This window comes from Perca fluviatilis, chromosome 5 (genome assembly GCF_010015445.1).
Source record: "Perca fluviatilis chromosome 5, GENO_Pfluv_1.0, whole genome shotgun sequence".
NCBI lineage: Eukaryota > Metazoa > Chordata > Actinopteri > Perciformes > Percidae > Perca > Perca fluviatilis.
The window spans coordinates 17,270,044-17,288,521 of record NC_053116.1 but is presented as its reverse complement, the minus strand read 5'-3'; the positions used below and the strand labels follow the sequence as shown (position 1 = coordinate 17,288,521).

Here is an 18,478-nt window from a genome sequence, read left to right as displayed (position 1 = left end):
AGTGAGGCATCTCACTTCTGTTCCATCTTTGTTGGGAGTCACACATGCGCAGTAGCTAAGTAAGCACTGCTAGCTAATCAGAAGCAGAGTATGAGGGCGTGCCACTCTAGCAGCTAGGCAAGCATTATAACGTGTGTTACCAAGTGACTTTACAAAGTAAAGGCTGGACTACAATTGAGCTGTTTGAAGGAGTTTGTGAACAATGTTTTCTCTGGAAGAATCTGATGCTAAGTCCCTTTGGGGTGGACTTTGGGCTTTTTCACTTTGGAAGCCTATTACATGCATAAAAAAGATATATAACACAATAAAGAAAAGGGAAAACGCCAAAAAGCATAATATGAGCACTTTAAACTAAATTGTGCAGCCTCAAATCATGGAGTACTATCAGCGCTGCTCTGATGACCATGAAATTAGATCACTACAGCGCTCAGGTCAGTGTGCACGACAAAGCACTGACCTCAACACAAATGGTGAATAAAATACAGTGAATTCCGGCTCCACTTTGTTTTTACATTGACACACATAGTTCAAGTGAATATCTATATACTTTTATGTTAAATTGTGCAATGAATCTTATAATAAACTGACAGATGGCCCCTCCACATAAAGCTCTTCCTTGGCCGAACTAGAGCCCTCACATCTTTATCTCTGTTATGGATGCCTGTCACAGCTCAGTTGGATGGAGTTTAAAACTGGCAACAGTAGGAATATGGCTTTACAGTTCCTTCAGGGGGATGTGCATTGACTTTAAGCCGCTTGAGATTCACTCATCTGCTAAATGACCATAAAATTACATCATAGAGGATGCTATTTCACACCCACTCATCCAGTGTTGTAGATCTCTGCCAAAGACATATTCTATTCTTTGGTAGCCAATGTCAATACAATGCACTCAGTACAAGATTAACTCACTCATTGCCCCAGTCAAGCCGTACAGTGATGTGCCGCTTGATCTCACGAGTCTGGTCCTGGGCGAGGTGACCCTGGATCAGCTGCCGACGCAGGTCGATGAGCTCATTCATCACATGACGCAACTTATGAAATAGATCCACCTTGTGTTTCTATTGAAGCAGCCAAAAAAAGACTTAGTTAAGATATGTGATCTCCTTCTTCTGCAGCATTGATGTAAAGGTTATTAATTAAACTCTGCCGAGAAATTTCTTGGTATCATGAATTTTATAACTGTATAGTAGTACTCTACAACTACAAAGCTGGACAGTGAGAAAAACAAGAGTATACATGAAGGTGGTTCTCTTATATCAGACTTTGGTGATTTATTTAGCATTTAATTAAGGTATGATTAAGACAAATATCACGTTCTAACCACTTCTGCCAGCCGGTGCAGATAGCAGAACAAATACTGAGATTTAAAGCCCACTGGTTTTGTTAATGAAACAAAAAATAAATTCCTCTTGCAAGTCTGCTTTTGACCTCCTCACGGTTTGAATTTCATCACCATTTTTCGGAGACCAAGGACAACACTTTTAATTCAGGCATTTTCTGTTATCCCTAATGGCATTACAAGCCCACATTACCACCCAGGTTTGTTTACATAAATGCAAATATTAAGCACTGCCACAATGCCGATGTAAATTTAATGAGGATAAACACTGCATGTTCTCAAAGGCTGCTGAAAAACTAAGATTTTTGTCAGGGTTGATGAGGCCTTACGGGTGTCTATTGTGCGGGGCTAATTACGTACATTGTAACAGATACACAGTTATGCTTAGGCCATTGCTCTCTGAAGTAATACCATGAATTGTAATTGGCAACAATAAGGTAAAATGTATTAACATCTAGCCAATGCTACATCCTATTATTGTGGATGCAACTGTGGCAACATGGCCCATATCACACAGGGGGTGAGCACCAAAACGAGCACTGTTAAATCAGCGCTTCACATTAGTCGAGCTTCAGAGGAAGTTACATCACCACACCAGTGCCACTGGCTCCTTAGTTGCTCAGAGCATGATCAGTCCTCAGTGAGAGGTTATGTAAAAACTTGCTGCAAGCTCCACAATGTATCCACTCAGCTCCAAACTCCAAACCCTACCAACCTCTTCAGCCTGCCCCCTCAACACATATCAGGATTAAGGATGCTTTAGGTTTCCAGTAATCACTTTTAGCCAGCAAGTAAAGGCTGACTGAAGGTGGCGAGCAGAGCTGGATCTTAAGATGATGTAGAAACTACGAGAGGCAAGCTTAAATCAATCAATGGCTGAATGACACAGCATGAAATTGCATACGACAGGTCTGTAGGCCATTATCTGTGCCCAACCACCATTTCTTTTCCTACATAGATAGTATATGAAAATGTAGGGTGACAGTCAGAACGACATGCTATGGGGAAATATCTTAAGGAGCTGTCACTGCACACTTTGGGTTGTATCTCTGTGAGCTGTTCACTATACTTTCCGGCTATACCAGGTGTTGAATTAGGGGCAGGGAAGAAAGACATACTGGACATGCTTATTCAACTAAAGCCCCTTAAAAAGATGCAAATGAAACAACGATGGATGGAATTTCTTTTTGTAAAACCTGTTTTTTTTTTCCCTTGGAAATTGGTAATGTTAGAATCAGTCTCACATGTATTGCTTAGGTATGTGTTAAGATGAATGTGATGTATTAAATATATTGCCACTGACCACATAGAGCTGCTTCCACAGTATCCCCCATTCCTGCAGTGTGGAGGTGGTCTCCGTGATAATAGGGTCCTCAAGGGGCACCACCGTCTCGCACAGCCTGCAGCAAAAGAAACATGTACATGATTGTGAGTACTCATAATGATACACACAAGTCTTGGGCAGTAATGCAATATTGGCAGATTACTTTTTTCAGTAATGAGTAGTGTAAGGGATTACAATTTTAAATTCTGTTGACCCCTGAGTATCTGATAATTATTGTATGTAACCTGTTTTATCCAGGTGCAGGTCAACCGCTGCACATCGGCTGGAGCTGATCCCAGCTGACATTGGGCAAGAGGCTGCATACACCCTCAACAGTTCAGCGGACCATAACAGGGCTCACATAGAGACAGACAATCATTCATGCTCACATTCGCACTAGAGCTTTAATTCGTGAGCCCGAATCTGATTGGGGCTGTAATTTCTAAAAATTCCCGCGGGCTTGAATTGGGTCGTTTTCGCGCTAAATTTCGACTCCCACCTCTGATTAAAGGGGAGAAATGTTATACAATCTTTTCTAATATGGCATATGACAGTTACTGTGCTGAGCATTGAAGAAGGCGCATGTCAGAGATTGTGTCACAAATTTCTGAAAATACTTTAATTGACTAAAGCTTGACTGAAGCAGGAAATTCAGGTTTTTAATTGGGATCGATTTACCCAAACCTGCTGCTGTGGTTCTGGTTCAGGTCGGGCTTGGATAGAAACCATGCAGGTTCAAGGTCTGATCATAGCTCTAATTCACACCTACGGGCAATTTAGAGTCAACAACTAACCTAACCTGCATGTCTTCGGACTGTGGAACGAAGCCGGAGAACGCGGAGAAATCCACGGTAAAACGGGGAGAACATGCAAACTCCATACAGAAGGGCTAAAGCCGGGCCGGAGGGTTCAAACCCGGAATCCTCTTCCTGTGAGGTGAAATGAGTAACTTGGTTCAGGGACGCGGTTAGTCGCCACCGGGTTAACGTTGAGCTGAGCACGAAAGTAAAGTAACAAGTAATGTAACTGATTACTTTTGTTGAGTAATGAGTAATGTAATTACTTTTTTAAATGAGTAATATGTAATGTGTAAATGATTACATTTTCAGGTAACTTGCCAAAAACTGACTGAATATTCTCACATAAAAAACCACATGCATTTACGTATGTCACTGCTTCAAGTCAGCTTTTTAAAGAAGCTATGAAATGACAAAGAGGTAACAGAGGAAGGAACGGAGGTGGTGCACTCCGATAAAAACCTCAACACACATCCTTCCTGTGTGACCACACTCACAGGGAAACATTAAACCAAAGGTTAGATCTCTTGTGCAACTTTGTGCTTTGCTCGCTAAGCTCTGGTCTATTCTGCAAAGAATTATCTTTAATACTGTAATGTTGTTTTTGCGACAAGGGAAGCATATCCATCCCTTACACAATGAGTCAGGGTGATTGTCTGTGGCACAGATGCTTTGGGAGAACTACAGATATGCAGTAGGTGTTTCACCTCATTAACCCCATGAGACAGCACAGCACATTTCCCCAAGTGCAGCTCCTGGAGCGAGGAAGTATAATAATGTTAATTTCCAAGCCTGCACTTTTAATTGTTTGAGTGTAAACGAGAGTCCTCAAGCTATGTGGTAGCTCAACTGGAGGGTGGTGAAATAACAGCAAACTCCCAGTCCACACTGAGCCACAGCTCCCAGTCTGCAGATTTAATATCCATGAGTTCAGGCTGATAAAGAGCTTTGCTGCCTGTTTTTGTCTTCGCCTTTATTCTGGCCTCTATAGCCGTGGTCGGCTTTTGTGATGGGAACGGTAGATGACCGCTGTGTGTACTGTGTATACAGTACATACGTGTGTGTGTGTGTGTGTGTGTGTGTGTGTGTGTGTGTGTGTGTGTGTGTGTGTGTGTGTGTGTGTGTGTGTGTGTGTGTGTGTGTGTGTGTGTGTGTGTGTGTGTGTGAGAGAGAGAGAGAGAGAGAGTGTGTGCATGCATGTCAGCAGCTGTCCAGTGGAAATTGTCTTAAAGAATGGATCATCACAGATTGTTATGCTCTGACACTGATGAGTTGATGTTGGTGGATGTATCAGGGTGGGGTAAATACTAAGTACTTATTTTTTTATACAAGTTGGATAAGTGCATCCCTAATTATGATGCTGTGCAAGCTCAAATCAAAAAACTTCATCATACAACTCACCCTCTGTTGGTCACTGTGGATTTCTTCAAGTGGACATAGCTGACTGGGAAAATACCCTGTGGACAGAGAAGAAAGAGCAGAGATGTTACTGAGTGGGACAGGATCACATTCTTAATCCTCCTGCTACATGTAACCAAAACATACAGTATTGTGTTTCTGTTATTAGGTAGAATGACCTAAACTGTGCTGAGTTAGGATTATGCAACACTGCTGGCGACACATTATATGTTGAAGGAAACGCAAGATCATTCCTTTAGTATTTCGACAATTTCTGTTTTGCTATGTGCTGACATTTTCTGCCATGCAAAGAAAAAAAGGATACTGTTTGCACCACTACAAAGACGAGAGGCAGAGCAATGTGCAGGAGCCCTATTGTGGCTTGGCTTAGCAGGGGAAGGGCATGCGAGACTGAGTGGTGCCAACTGCCACCCTTGCAGTTCATCTTTCTTATTCTAATCTGCCAGATGTGAAGAATTGGCCACAGTGAGCACAACTAATTCTCTCAGCACAGAGAGAGTATGGGGGCGACTGAATGTGGGCAGTGGAGTACATAACAAAATGGAGGGGTGTTAGTAAGAACTGTAAATAGCTGATGAGAGTAGAGAAGGACAGCATGTAGCCACTAACACCTACATTTACCAGGACTGGACAGCTTGTGTGCTTTAAAACATTAGAGCAGCATCACATCACACTTCAGCTTCTGACATTTCATTTTAAAGCAGAGTGGACCTATGAAACAGGTTATCAAGGATGGAGTCATAAACAGTCTTTACTAAACAATCAATAATTTGGGAAGCAGATGTGTCAGTGGTATATAATAACCACTTACTGCAGTGCAGAGTATTGATCTCTGTCAGCAGTGATGGTGTTGTATAATCAGAGTTCTGCACCTATGTTTTTTTCTTACTGAGCAGGATTTATCATAATGATGCTGCATGCACGAACTGTGAAGTGAGAGGTTTGGATTGAATCGTTCCATCCTGCCCTCCATCTCAACTTGCTTTCTGCCTTGATCAAAGATAAAACACCACAACAAGTGTGTGTTGAATCTGTCCTGCAGAAGTCACTGAAAAAAAACAATGTATTTAATGTAACTAATTGACCAACTTGGATAAAAAAAATTTATAGCATTTTTTGGTAAAACAAATGGTTTTCAGATTACTGTTTGCACCATCTGCTGGCTGAAAGGAAAACTAAATTTGGATTTTCGAAAGAATTCTGCACAGGAGAGAAGTGTGTAGAGGGGTGCATCCAAGATGTTCTGATCATCTATAAAGTGCCATACTATAATTTAAAATAAATGTTAGAGCTGGCATGTGCCTCATACATGTAATGTAATCTTTTGATTATATTTTGTCTTTTCTTGTCATTATATTTGCTGTGTAGTTGTTTCCACCATTTGTAAATAACACTACATGTAGTGCTTTTGTGGTGTATGAAGTCAGAACAACTTGGGTAAAACGTGTCTTTATGAAAGCCCATCTGAAAATACAGGTCAGGAGATTTCTATTTTTGTCAAATCAAAGCTCTATTCAATAAGTTAATCAGTCATTAAGGTCTTTGTTGTCTAGACAAAGTTATTTCTGGGATGCTCATCTCTCACATCACATTATCATTCACAAAAATGCATCAGCCTCGAATAACACCTTCATGTGGAGACCACTTTGTATTACAAGGCAACTAGTTTTACAGATATTTTGGCAACACTTCATGTGTTTAATAAAATCCTAGTTAACTTTATATAAAATACTGGTTGTCCAATTATGTATTTAGTTAACAGTCTGCTGCATTATTAATGTGCACATAGACATTTATAAATACATTAAAGGTTTTATACACAATCCAAATAGTTTTTTGTCACATATGAGTCTAGTGGTGTGTTTTATTCACTTTCAATTCATTTAAATGCATACTACTGTATGCAGCCTGCAGGAATCAATAAAATGTCAAATTCTGCTGTTATAAAATAATTACCTTGATAGAAGGCTTCTTGGAGGAAAAGCCTCTGTACCAACCTAAAGAAAGAGCAAAGTGCACATCAAAAAACCTCAATTCCTCACAATGAAACACATCACCAATGTATATAGTATGTGCCATTACACCATTTTGCTGAAGTAGTTGGTATCATGGTACAAGAAGTTGAAGGTGAAGTGTGCCAGCTTTTTTTTTCCACACCTCAAATCAACTTGTACTTGATATGTCATTGTGAATGTTATTCTCTGCTGTTATAACATTGCTTTTAACACAGTAGCTAACGTGGTTTTTAAACATATATTTCACTCATGTTTACCTGTTAACTATAATAGTAAACAATGCTGTCTTCACATACCGTGTCAACTACTTATCATACTTGGCAATAGCTGCTTTGACTAGCCTAGTCTTTAAACTGATGCTGTGTATACTCCGTAGTGGGGTAATGCTTTGGCCACAAACTATTAAACAGATATGTGGCAGCAGTTATGTTAGCAGGGGTTACGTTAGCTAGCAGTTAGCTCTGCTACATCACTGAACCAGTGTGATGGATAAAAATAACATTTGTGGCTCTCTAGACACCACTGGCTGCACTGAAAACAGTAATGTGATTACATTTTAACAAATGTTACAATTATCTCAGTATGCTAGGACGAGTGTTGTTACTGGTATTTATCAAAGTTTGCAGTTTGTCTGGATGTTTAAAGACCTTGATTGGTTCACAATGAAACTGTGCCATCAAGTGCAGTTGACTCTAGGCTTGTGGTTAAAACAGTGCTGTAACCAGGTTTTTAAAATACTGTGGGCTTAAAGCTATAGTGCATAGTTTCTGTCGCCCCAATGAGGAATTCTAAGCAATGACAACACCACTGTTGTTGCATCCACATGACACAAGCCTTCCATAATCGCGCACACACGGAGGATTTAAAAAACATAATGGATTTTCAGAACAGATTATCTTTACTGGAGTTTCTGCGCACGGAAGTCGCCGAACAACACCATTTTCTGAACATAGCCATACTGAGAAATACAGAGAGAGTTTTGTGAAGCTGATAGTCTCAATTAACTTTTTATCAACCAATTTGGCAATTGCTTGAATGTAACAGACGTTCATTAATGTAAAAAAGTTACGCGCTATAGCTTTAAGTCATAATTTCCTATATTTTCCCTATAATTAGTAAATAAATAGTTTTTCACAGGAATCTTTACAGGAGTTTATTAGCTAATTATAGACGTGTGAAATAAAATGTTTTATTATCCAACATAAAGGTCTAAATTCTTTCAAGTCTCTGCTGCATGGAATGAAGTTTGACAAATACCAATTCTTTTTCATCTATTTGGCCTAAACGTATCCACATTTTAATACTACCTAAAAAGCAAAACAAATTCCCATATAAAATACTGAGGAGGACATTGAGGCCCTGGGTGAAATGACCACCACATAATAGTGTCAACTTTGCATACCTGATATCTTTGTGCAGTACAGGACTGCTATCATTTACAATCAAACACAATAACTGTTTCCTGTTTATCACAAGTATGCATTGCCATAGGCGATCTGAGTTATTTTACCTTCACTCTTCTCCAAAATCTGCACAGTTTCCCCAATCTCCAGGACCAGGGCCTGACATATTGATGACCGGAAGTTGCAGATCACTGTGCAGAAAAAAAGAAAACAATCATGAGATAGCAGTGATGAAAAAATATTAGCGGGGCTTTTAATATGTTGTTTAATGCAAACATCTAAACAGAGTGTCACACAGGAGCCACTGCTTAGCAAACTGTAAACAAGCTCCCACCCTGAAGTGTGTAGTCATTTTAATAGGCAATTAATTCTTAAGCGGCCTAATTTTTGTGGAATGTTAAGTTAATTGATCTGTCTCCCAAAATAGAGCCCACACAAACTGCTAAGTAGTAAACACTGCTTTATCATAAGTCGGTATTAGCATAAATCTTCCACGCCACCTGCTTATGCAGCATCACGCAGTCTTAGACCATACACAGAAACATCCTGTAACTCAAACACTGATTATGAACATTATTAATACTTAGGGGATAGATGCCACAGTAAAGGCCTTCACAATAGGATGGCCTCTGGAGCCTGCTTTTTTACCTGTGCATCTCTGTAACATACAATATACAAGCCTCAGTAAAGACAAACTTGTTTAATAATGACAGGGCTCCACTGACGATTTTAAAAACCTACAAATGGTGGCCCTTCAAGGAGAATTTGGTGTGAATCATTATGCTAATGAACTAGCCAGGGGACCCAGTGAGGGGGAGGAAGAGGAGGAGGGGCTTGGGCTCCATTGCCTGTTTGAGGGTAATAAGTGCTCAGTTCCTGCGCTTGGGTAACTATGGCAACAGATCATTTACAAACTGGAGGGATTTCTCCACTGTACCTGCTGCGGGGTTCTGGGCATTTTAAAATGGCAAAGCTTATGGATGCTGCATGGCACAAGAGTTCAAGTCAAGCAGCGTATTGGGCATGTATTAGCGTCAGAGAGATGGATAGACATAAAGAGCCTTCTTGTCACCTTTTTCAGTCCGCCTCGGGCCCTTTTTCGAACCAGGGCTGAGTATTTCCAATATGAGAGTGATATTCTTTATGGCCTCTATTTCATTTGAATTGCAAAACCTGCACTCACACCATTTGAAAACTCTTAAACGGAGGTCACGTCAGAACAAGATGAGCTTGTCATGTTTGAAAGAAATGGGCGCATCAAGCAGGTTCATATTTTCATAGTCCACCCTCACAAAATCTCCAAGCTGTATAAACACTCTTTCATTGTGCCTAAAAGCTTCAGGGCATTAGCATATCCACAAAACCTAACCAACCAAATTCATCTTTATACTTTAACATGTTGAACGTAGGATGTTGGAAGGACTGACAGGACAGGCAGTGGAAGATTTTGGCAAAAGCAAACATTTCTTCTGAGCAATATTATATCAGTCCAGACTGTCCCTCTATTCACTTGCATTCAGTCCACATGGCATCTTATGGCTGCTATTGTGTAACCAGTAACTCACTTGTAAGAATGATGGTGCTTGAGCCCAGGAGAAGGGACCTGCTGTCCTCCCCTATACTCTCACCTTATAACACCTCCATTACGACAAATACATATGTCTACTCATCCATAACTCAAACATCACCTGTATTCAACTTCTGTTCTATAAGTACCACAAAAAACACAGACTTCGTAGGGGGGCCCACTAAGTTTGGGCCTTGGGTTGTCAGAACTTGTATTCCCCTCACTATGACACCACAGCGTACAACACTTGAATTCATCAAAGGTCTAAAAAGCTACAGCTCTTACAGTAGAGTTAAAAAGTGGCAACCATACAACAACATGATGGGGACTGGATTCCTTGAGTTATCTGGTTGTGACTTGATGGCAGCAAAAAGATGCAAATCTTTTTCCTAATTAATTATCAGCCTTAGCAAATGCATAAAACTAGGCTGTGCAAAATGATGAATAATTCTCCCAAAAAAACACAGAAACAGATTTTTTAAAGAAATAAACTGAGTTTAAGATAGATAGCAGAACAACAACCTATAGCCAGACAGGTTTCATCATTACTGTAAATGCTTTATATTTCATAAACTAACAGATTCAAAGTAATGAATTAGATATTTACTATTTACTTATTTACTATTGTATTGTCAACAGGCAAAATATAAACTCAATGCACACAACATTCTCAATTTCCCATTCTGAATTATTCTTCAGATATCTACCAAACATTTTTAACAGCCTGAAACAGTCTCTTAAGAAACCAGTGTTCTGTGTTGGCTTAAAGTAAGAACAGATGCTGGAGCAATATTCCATAGCAACTAATAACACCAGCTCCTGTGGGACAAAAGTAGCAATATTCCTGGATTTCATTATGCAGAAGTTGTGACATTCAAGTTTACATTATCTATGGTATCACTCAGGGTGACCTAATACTGATAATCATAGGAGGAATATCACCCACTGAGTATCAAGCATCATAGTTTAGACTCAGGAGACCGGAAATAAACTGGAGCACAATTGTAAAATAAGTTTTAAAATCACTGAAGCGGATTCAGTGATAATTTATAACGCTCTTCCTTTGTTGTGCCTTTATTTTTTAACTTGCTGTTCTTCACTAGCTGTACTGCCACCCATGGTGTGTAAGAAAAAAGCCTACTTTTTTAATAGGAATCCTATGAGTGAACACTAAAACCCTCCACCTCACCTTGTTGATTATATCCTGCAGTGTTGCAGTATAAAAAGGGCTTTAATGTGATGACTGCAAGAAAAATGCGGCGATTCATAGAGCTCTTCAATGTGTTAAAATAGAGAGTTGTAGCACCGCAAACATTGTGCCTATGTTGGGAGGAATGTCTTGGGTCACACACTAGCATACACTTGCATCACATTAGCAACTGTAATACTGTTCACAGTTTTGAATGTGTTCAAGTCACAATACTGTGTCTTTGCTATCTGCCATATTTCCTGCACACCAAACACAACAAATAAAATCCACAAACATCTCCAGACAGAGTGTTCGCTACATACTCTGTAAAATGCAGTCTACGGTATTTAAGACACTGAGGGTGACATTTGAACTATTTCCCTTGTCTACCCTTTACTTTCCTGTTTTCTGTCATTCTTATGGTCAAGCCAAATCCAATATGTAAGCTATCATTTATTTGTAAACATATGTTGTTCTTTTACGGCATATGAGTGAGACATGTATCACTTTCCACTGTAAATATTATTACATGCTGCCATGTCTTGACATTTTTTTTCTTCTCTATATGTAATATAGTGAAGCTTAAAACACAGCATGTGTGACCTACTGGCCTTGTATTAGAATCAGAGAGAGACAGGGGAGAAATATTTTGCAGAAAGAGGAGAGATGTCATCAAAAACCTGCTAGTAAACACTACTATGGATTATAAATTGTCTGCTATTTGTTGCTAAAACACCTGAGTGTACTGAGAAACATTTGATTAAAGAGGACAGTGTGCTCATCTATACTGCAGAACTGAAAATAACTTATTTCATTGGGTTTATTTTGTCTTTTCAGTTCCAGTCTCAACCATGACTGGTAAAATTGAAGCTGAACTGCTTACCAAGTGATTCCTTAAACCATTTCAGTAATGCAATGTGATTATGAAGACCATGAAGGTCCTGCTTGAGTAGTCCTGTCCCAGATCTAGCTAAGTTAAAATAAAACAACGGTCTTTGGGCTTCGCCCACTGATTTGTGTGGTTCAGCACGACTTGAATGCACATTCACTTACTCAGACACTTTACTGCACTGAAATCTTGCTAACCTAGGGATTTTTTCCAACGAGGCAGAGCAGCATTTTACCATATCGGATTCCAAATCAGTGACACAGAAATCTTGGCACGCTACACAGCTACAGGGGTCCGTGTAGCTGCGAGATGATGACCTTATCATAAAGCACTTTTAAATGACCATGTACATGACTATCACACATGCAACATATAAGTATATTTTCAAGTGCTGATGTGCAGTTAAGGTACAGAAAACTACAGTATTAATGAACTTTGTGAGCCTATGATGAATCCAAGAAGTGCTCACCGAAATGAAGCTGAGCAACTTTCCACTAAAATCATGGCTAAAACCCACAGAGAAATGCTACATTAATCTCTCTAATCCCACTATCAGTTGAACATTAGCTCTATCTTTTCTTCTGTCGTGAACACGTTTGATCCTCGAGCTATCCACTATCCATTTCAGATAATGGTGGCCTAGTCTGCGTGATTATTTCATGTACTGCTACAGTAGTTTGCGGCAACGTCCATGTGGCCACAGATAAAGCCGGCTGATTCATTTCACTCTCTCTTATGTGGACAGGTACTGACTTACAGTCAGAGCTCTCTCCAATAAAAGAGTAAAGACAATCTTGCAATATTGCTGTTTATATGAGAGACATCCATCAGTGACTCATCTGCAAATAAGAGAAATTTCAAGATGCCTGTACTGAGGATTGATTTAATGGTTATAATTTTGAAAATCTATTGTCATTTATAAAATTAAATTCCAAAGATCACATTTAGCTTATATTTCATTTTTATTACATAATGAGCATTTACTTTGGGGTACTTTTGACATTTTACAGATTAAATATTAAACAAGGAACAAAACAAGTCATTTTAGATTAATTGGTGATTAAAATAATGATCAGTTGCAGTTCCAGAGTGGGAAAAGCTGGGCATCACCACAGTACACATACAATCTAGGCTTTTGCTGTCACTTTTCAAGTGATTACCAAACTAATATTACTTCCTGCATAAACAAACAAAATAATGAATAGGCAGTGATTCTAAGAAAGGCATTAAGGTTTCATAAGGTGTTCTCCAACTGTTTCCTGTTTAAATACATCCCATTAAAACAGCACAGGAGAGGCTGCTGACGGACCAGAGCTCAGTTCCAAATTAGGGTATGGCAATATTGGTGAGAGACAATGTACAGGCAATGACAAAATAAGCAAAGAAGATAGGGAAATATGCAAAATGGTGCCAGTATTAACAAAGATGAGGCGGGAGAGGAAATGTTAACAGGCTATTTATGTAAGGTGCTGTATTGCCAGTCAAAGTATAGCAGTGTGGGCTTCATCTACATGATGTATTGGAGAAATATTGAACCATGTCATTACGTTATCTATGGCGAAAGGGGGTGGGGGGGATTGTACCAGAGTAATGTGGGCTGCTTTTACAAGGTACAGTATGTACTGTGTAGATACACAGCGGCTCAGCTTCCCCGCATTTCAGCACCATGGACAGCGTCACCTCCACATTTCAGCACCGTGGACAGCGCCAGGTCACTCTGCACTGACTGATGCGGAGGCTGCGCCGAACTGTTGCTTCCCCAGACAAAACTACCTTCCTTCCCTGTTAAAACCCCTAAAATATATTAGCGTTTGAAAACTCTGCAGTGATTCTATGGTGGTTAAAAGGATGCGTGGATTACAATACAAACGACTGAATGCGATAAGATTACTGCACATCCACTAAGTGCTGATATTATGGCTCTCATTCTGCAGTCTTTATGATACGATCATGTCAAATGTAATGCCTCCAAACAAAGTGTATATATGTGTGTGTGTTTGTGTGTTTGTGTGTGTGTGTGGGGGTATCATATGCAAGCCAGCATGAGTAGCCCTGCAAGTAACACGCTGTAGAGCATCTGGACATGACTCATTCCCCTAATGAACCCCTCTATAGGATAATCATACGCTATAGACACTTTTGCCGTGGCCGTGGTGTTCAGCAATCAGTTTATAATGGCCGTATGGTATCTTATGGCGTTATTTTTGCACATTTTACCTATTAGACTGTATAAAGCTCGCTTCGAGATTTGTTTTCTTTTTGATCCCATAAAAGCTAATCTGAATGCTGATCTTGCACTTTCACCTCTCCCTCGGGGGTCAAAGTGGGATGAATGTACAGTGTGGTACAGTGCAGTCCATGTCGTTGCAGCAGCAGCAGCAGCAGCAGCATTAGGGCAGTTTTCTTTCTACAGGTAGACTCCAGCTTCACTCCAGCTTACACCTGTTGGAGGGACGCAGTCACGATGCCCCCTCGTGGTTTAGACACGAATCGCGTTTTCCCCGCCCCCCCACCCCCCTCCAGATATGCTCATAAGACAAAAAGGCTAAAATGCTACACTGACGCATTTTTTTTTTTTTACAAAACCATACAACTAAGATTAGGAGCCTGTTTTAAAGCAACGCCTGTGGTTGTGTGTAGACTGCGATGGCATCTTTAAGGTGGTGGGTTGTAGGCTGTATCATCCCACGCAATTTCCCTTTCCATGCAGTCACTGGCCGTGTATATCAGCCATTATAAGTGTATATGTTTTTCATTGAGTATAATGGGCATAAGAACAGGACAAATGGGCTGTGTAGCCTATGCGGGGTGTCGATGAACACAAATTGGGTGTTTCTCGTGCAAAAACTGCCATCACAACGCGGTATGATTAAAGTCACTTAAAAAGCTAGAAAACAAACGTTAAGAAATTAACAATAAAGGGTGCCATTGACTCACCAACTCCGATTTTCTCCTCTTCTGTAGGTATCCACATATTTGGTTATTTTCCCTCCGGTAGAGCAAGCCACATTATGTCGATATCGTGAGATGATGCTGCTAAAAAAAGAGAGCTAAAGGCTACAAATTCTCTTGGCTGCTCATACATGGGACTACATGTCTCGACCCTAGTCAGTATCCTGGCGTTTTGTATGTGTGCGGGGGGCGGGGGGAGGACCATCAAAGCCTCAATATCTCCGCTCTATTACCCGGCGTGTGTCTCCAGTCTGATGCAGTCTCCGTGTCCACCTAATGTAACGCGCACACACACATACACTCGCTCACGCAAGCAGGCACGCACGCTCGCACGCACACAGTGAGCGGTTTTTTGGTCTCTACAAAAAGGTGTTATTGTAGCCGCATTTCAAGTGAAACGAAGATGTTTCTTTTCCCTCGAAGATAATTTATTTAATTTCTTTGTTTTTCTCTCTTTTCCAGCCAATCGCGTTCAAGTCCAGCTGATCCACAATAGGCTGCTCAGCCAACGTGAACGGGCTCAATCGGTCGGTAATTAGTAGGTAATAGGTCGCGATACCGTTCCGCCGTCCGAACTGTCGAGCTGGTCTCAGAAAATACTGAGAAACCTGCAATATACCATAAGCTGCGCCATCTTCATGGTCGTCACATGACTCGTTTTGTCAACACTGATGTGTCAAGCATTTGCAAATATATGCACCCTCTCCCTCTCTCTCTCTCTCTGCATGGCAGTTGCATCCATCACAAACACAAACTGCCTTTTCTCCTGCTAGGATGCTGGCTGTCAGTCTACCTTTTTTGATTGCATGCATTGCTTTGGGGGCTGTTGGCCATAAAGTAGCTCTTGTTGTTACGGATCAGGCCAGACCATGTGGGGAAGCACCTCCTGGTTGAGTCATTTCAAAGAAACAGACCCACTACCGGCGATGATTTGTCATAGTGCAGTCATACTCCCACACAGATGAGATGCAACTAATTCCTGAAGGCCAATTTCACCCTTTGGATAGGTTTGGCAAACTGATTTCCCATTAGACCTACATCACACACGACCACAAAATGTAGTTGTCTTTATTTATTCAACTTCATTTTGTAGATTAATGAGCTGCAAACTAGAGGTGGGGATTTGACTTCACTTTGGACTTGAGACACATCTGCTACATTTTCCAACAGCATTTGCGTTTTTGAGTATAATCTGTAGATGTAACTGAATTCATATCCAGTGGTGAGTTCAGTACCTAGATTTGAGAATTTGTATATATTTTTTTTAATTCTGTTTAACTGCTCACTTATATTTTCTGTAAATCGTATTTCTACAAATGAAGGTGTAAGTGCTGATACAAAGCCTCCATCATGGTACCATCCTGAAACCGTTTATATATTTACTAATTTATCTTTTAAAGACTTAAAAACAAAAAGAAATAGTGTAATCAGCCTATAAAACACACACCATGTGTTACCACTTTAGAGGAAACGGTTTGCCTGTAAGATGACTGATTTGAATTGTAAAGACACATATGTGATGCAATGAATTTATTTGACTTTATGGCACACTGGTGTATCATGAAGTAAGTCACTGCTGTTAAAACAGTCTGTGGTGTAATGATGAACACTATGCAAATTATTTGCTGTGAAGCTTGAAATCTGTGGAGGAAACAGTCTACGCAAATCCACCAATATGACCTTTGATTTATTAGCAGTACGAAAATAAACGCCAATAAACGCAGCCTTAACATTTCAGGAACATGAGGTTTTTACCTGAAAATGTTCCTGTCTCACCAAGATCTTGAACATTTAAATATCAACATGCTGTGGAAAGAGAACACACTTTTAAGAGTTGATGTTTTAAACCTGATGAATATTCAGTTTTAGTCCCAAAAATCTTTGTCATACAGTATCTCACTGCTCAATGCACGTCTGGTCATTTCAGTGCATTAAGCTGTCTCGTCCTATAGACAAGGCAATCACGACTAGAAAAATAGAGTGATTTGGTGAAGATTGAGCGTCCAGTGAGTTTGATGTAGTGTGGGAGGGAGGGCAGAATTCTGCAGGGTAATTTCTCTCCATCATAGCGACGCTGTGACTGACTCCCATCTGTCTATTACTTCAAGTGGAACACTGTGGGCGGTGTTCCAATCACATACATAAAGCTGGAGGAGTGTGGGGCGGTTTGTAAGCTAAATATGCATCCCAGATAATAAACATTGGACAAAAAAAATATAACATAACACATTCTAAGCTTCCATCATACTTGCTGAAAATGTGCTCAAGTGACACTACTGCACACACATGTTAAACTTGGCACAAAGGACATTTGAAATGATGAAAGATTTGAAAAGTGCCTTGTGGACATACCATTTTTCTGACAATATTTTATTTGCTCAGCTTGGGAAGAGCAGTGGCTACATTTAGCTCTGATGCAGCAGCACTGTGAGGATGAGACATTGGTACACTGCAAACATGGATTGCCTAATACAGTGAGAGCTGCTATCTGTTTCAACACTCCCAAAGCTAGCAGGCAATAAGAGCCAGCCGAGGAGGTAATAAGAAGCATGTCCTACCAACTCATCCATCACCTGCCTTCACACAAACATTCTTATTTCTTTACACTCCTCAGGATTATACAGTTCATGCACTCTGTGCTCCCTGTGCAAATAATCACCGTCTGTGCAGCCACCAACACACACATTTAATTTAGAACACACATTTCATCCTTCTAATTGTGGTTCTGGTGACTATTTTAATGTGTTCTATTGTTAACTGTGGTGGAGGGAGGCCACAGGAAAATTTTGCGCCAAATCCTGCATGCACAATTCAACAATCAAGAGACATGAGTATTGTCAATTTAAGAAATATGTGAGGCATTAAAACATGTTAAGGGCAATCAAGATTACTTAAACTAATGAATATGAATGAATGAATGAATGAATGAATGAATGAATGAAATACCTAAACTCATCAGCTTCTCATTCTTAATGCAAGTGCACACTTCCCCTTGCAGGTTGTCTCTTAGCTCTATTTCCTGCATAGCGTCTCCCACTTAAAAGCAGCATAGGAAATTGTAATCTCATCTCACCAGACATCATTTAAGAAACCTAACTTTACTGATAAATAGATTAGGATTTGTTGTTCCTTAATGTTAAGGCACATAATTAACATATTATCATAACCTTTATCTAACAAGGTGGATCTGTTTTGCAAGAGAGACCCGAGTACAGCACGATAAATCAAACAAAGATAAGACACACAACAAAACACAGCAAGTCACACAAACACAAACAATACTTTCCTTTGGTTATTAAGAAGGAGCTTGCTGTGAGACCATCAGTACAGATTGCCTGAGTTCTATCAAGCCAAAGTCCCCTACAGTTTGTGTGTGAATTAGACCTTGATATTGCCCCATGTTTCAGCATGCTCTCTTGCTTTCTTCCTTTTAAAGAGCCACACAAGTTTAAAGGGGACCTATTGTGCTTTTACTTTTTTTCTATCATACATGTATAATGTTACAGTGTCAGGTGTTCATATTATACAAGTTTCAAATAATGCGGTAAACATACATAAAAGTAATCCCTGTGAGCAACAAC

The 18,478-nt window shown here is 40.0% G+C and overlaps 1 protein-coding gene across 6 annotated transcripts in view; it reads right to left on the bottom strand.

The window, feature by feature from the left end:
* The window catches only part of LOC120559551 (dedicator of cytokinesis protein 3-like), a 50,078-nt gene extending 34,509 nt beyond the window's left edge, over positions 1 to 15,569 (bottom strand). For 3 of the 6 annotated variants that reach the window (XM_039801322.1, XM_039801323.1, XM_039801326.1), the window contains exons 1-6: positions 14,883 to 15,568; positions 8,408 to 8,491; positions 6,839 to 6,879; positions 4,865 to 4,920; positions 2,646 to 2,742; positions 913 to 1,061 (exon numbers count right to left, since the gene is read on the bottom strand). In XM_039801322.1, the coding sequence (XP_039657256.1) occupies positions 913 to 1,061; positions 2,646 to 2,742; positions 4,865 to 4,920; positions 6,839 to 6,879; positions 8,408 to 8,491; positions 14,883 to 14,919 (464 nt within the window). In that variant the 5' untranslated portion in view covers positions 14,920 to 15,568. Of the gene's footprint in view, positions 1 to 912; positions 1,062 to 2,645; positions 2,743 to 4,864; positions 4,921 to 6,838; positions 6,880 to 8,407; positions 8,492 to 14,882 lie in introns of all 6 variants that reach the window. The other 3 variants (XM_039801327.1, XM_039801325.1, XM_039801324.1) reach the window with 2 other exon arrangements.
* Positions 15,570 to 18,478: the final 2,909 nt, after the last annotated feature.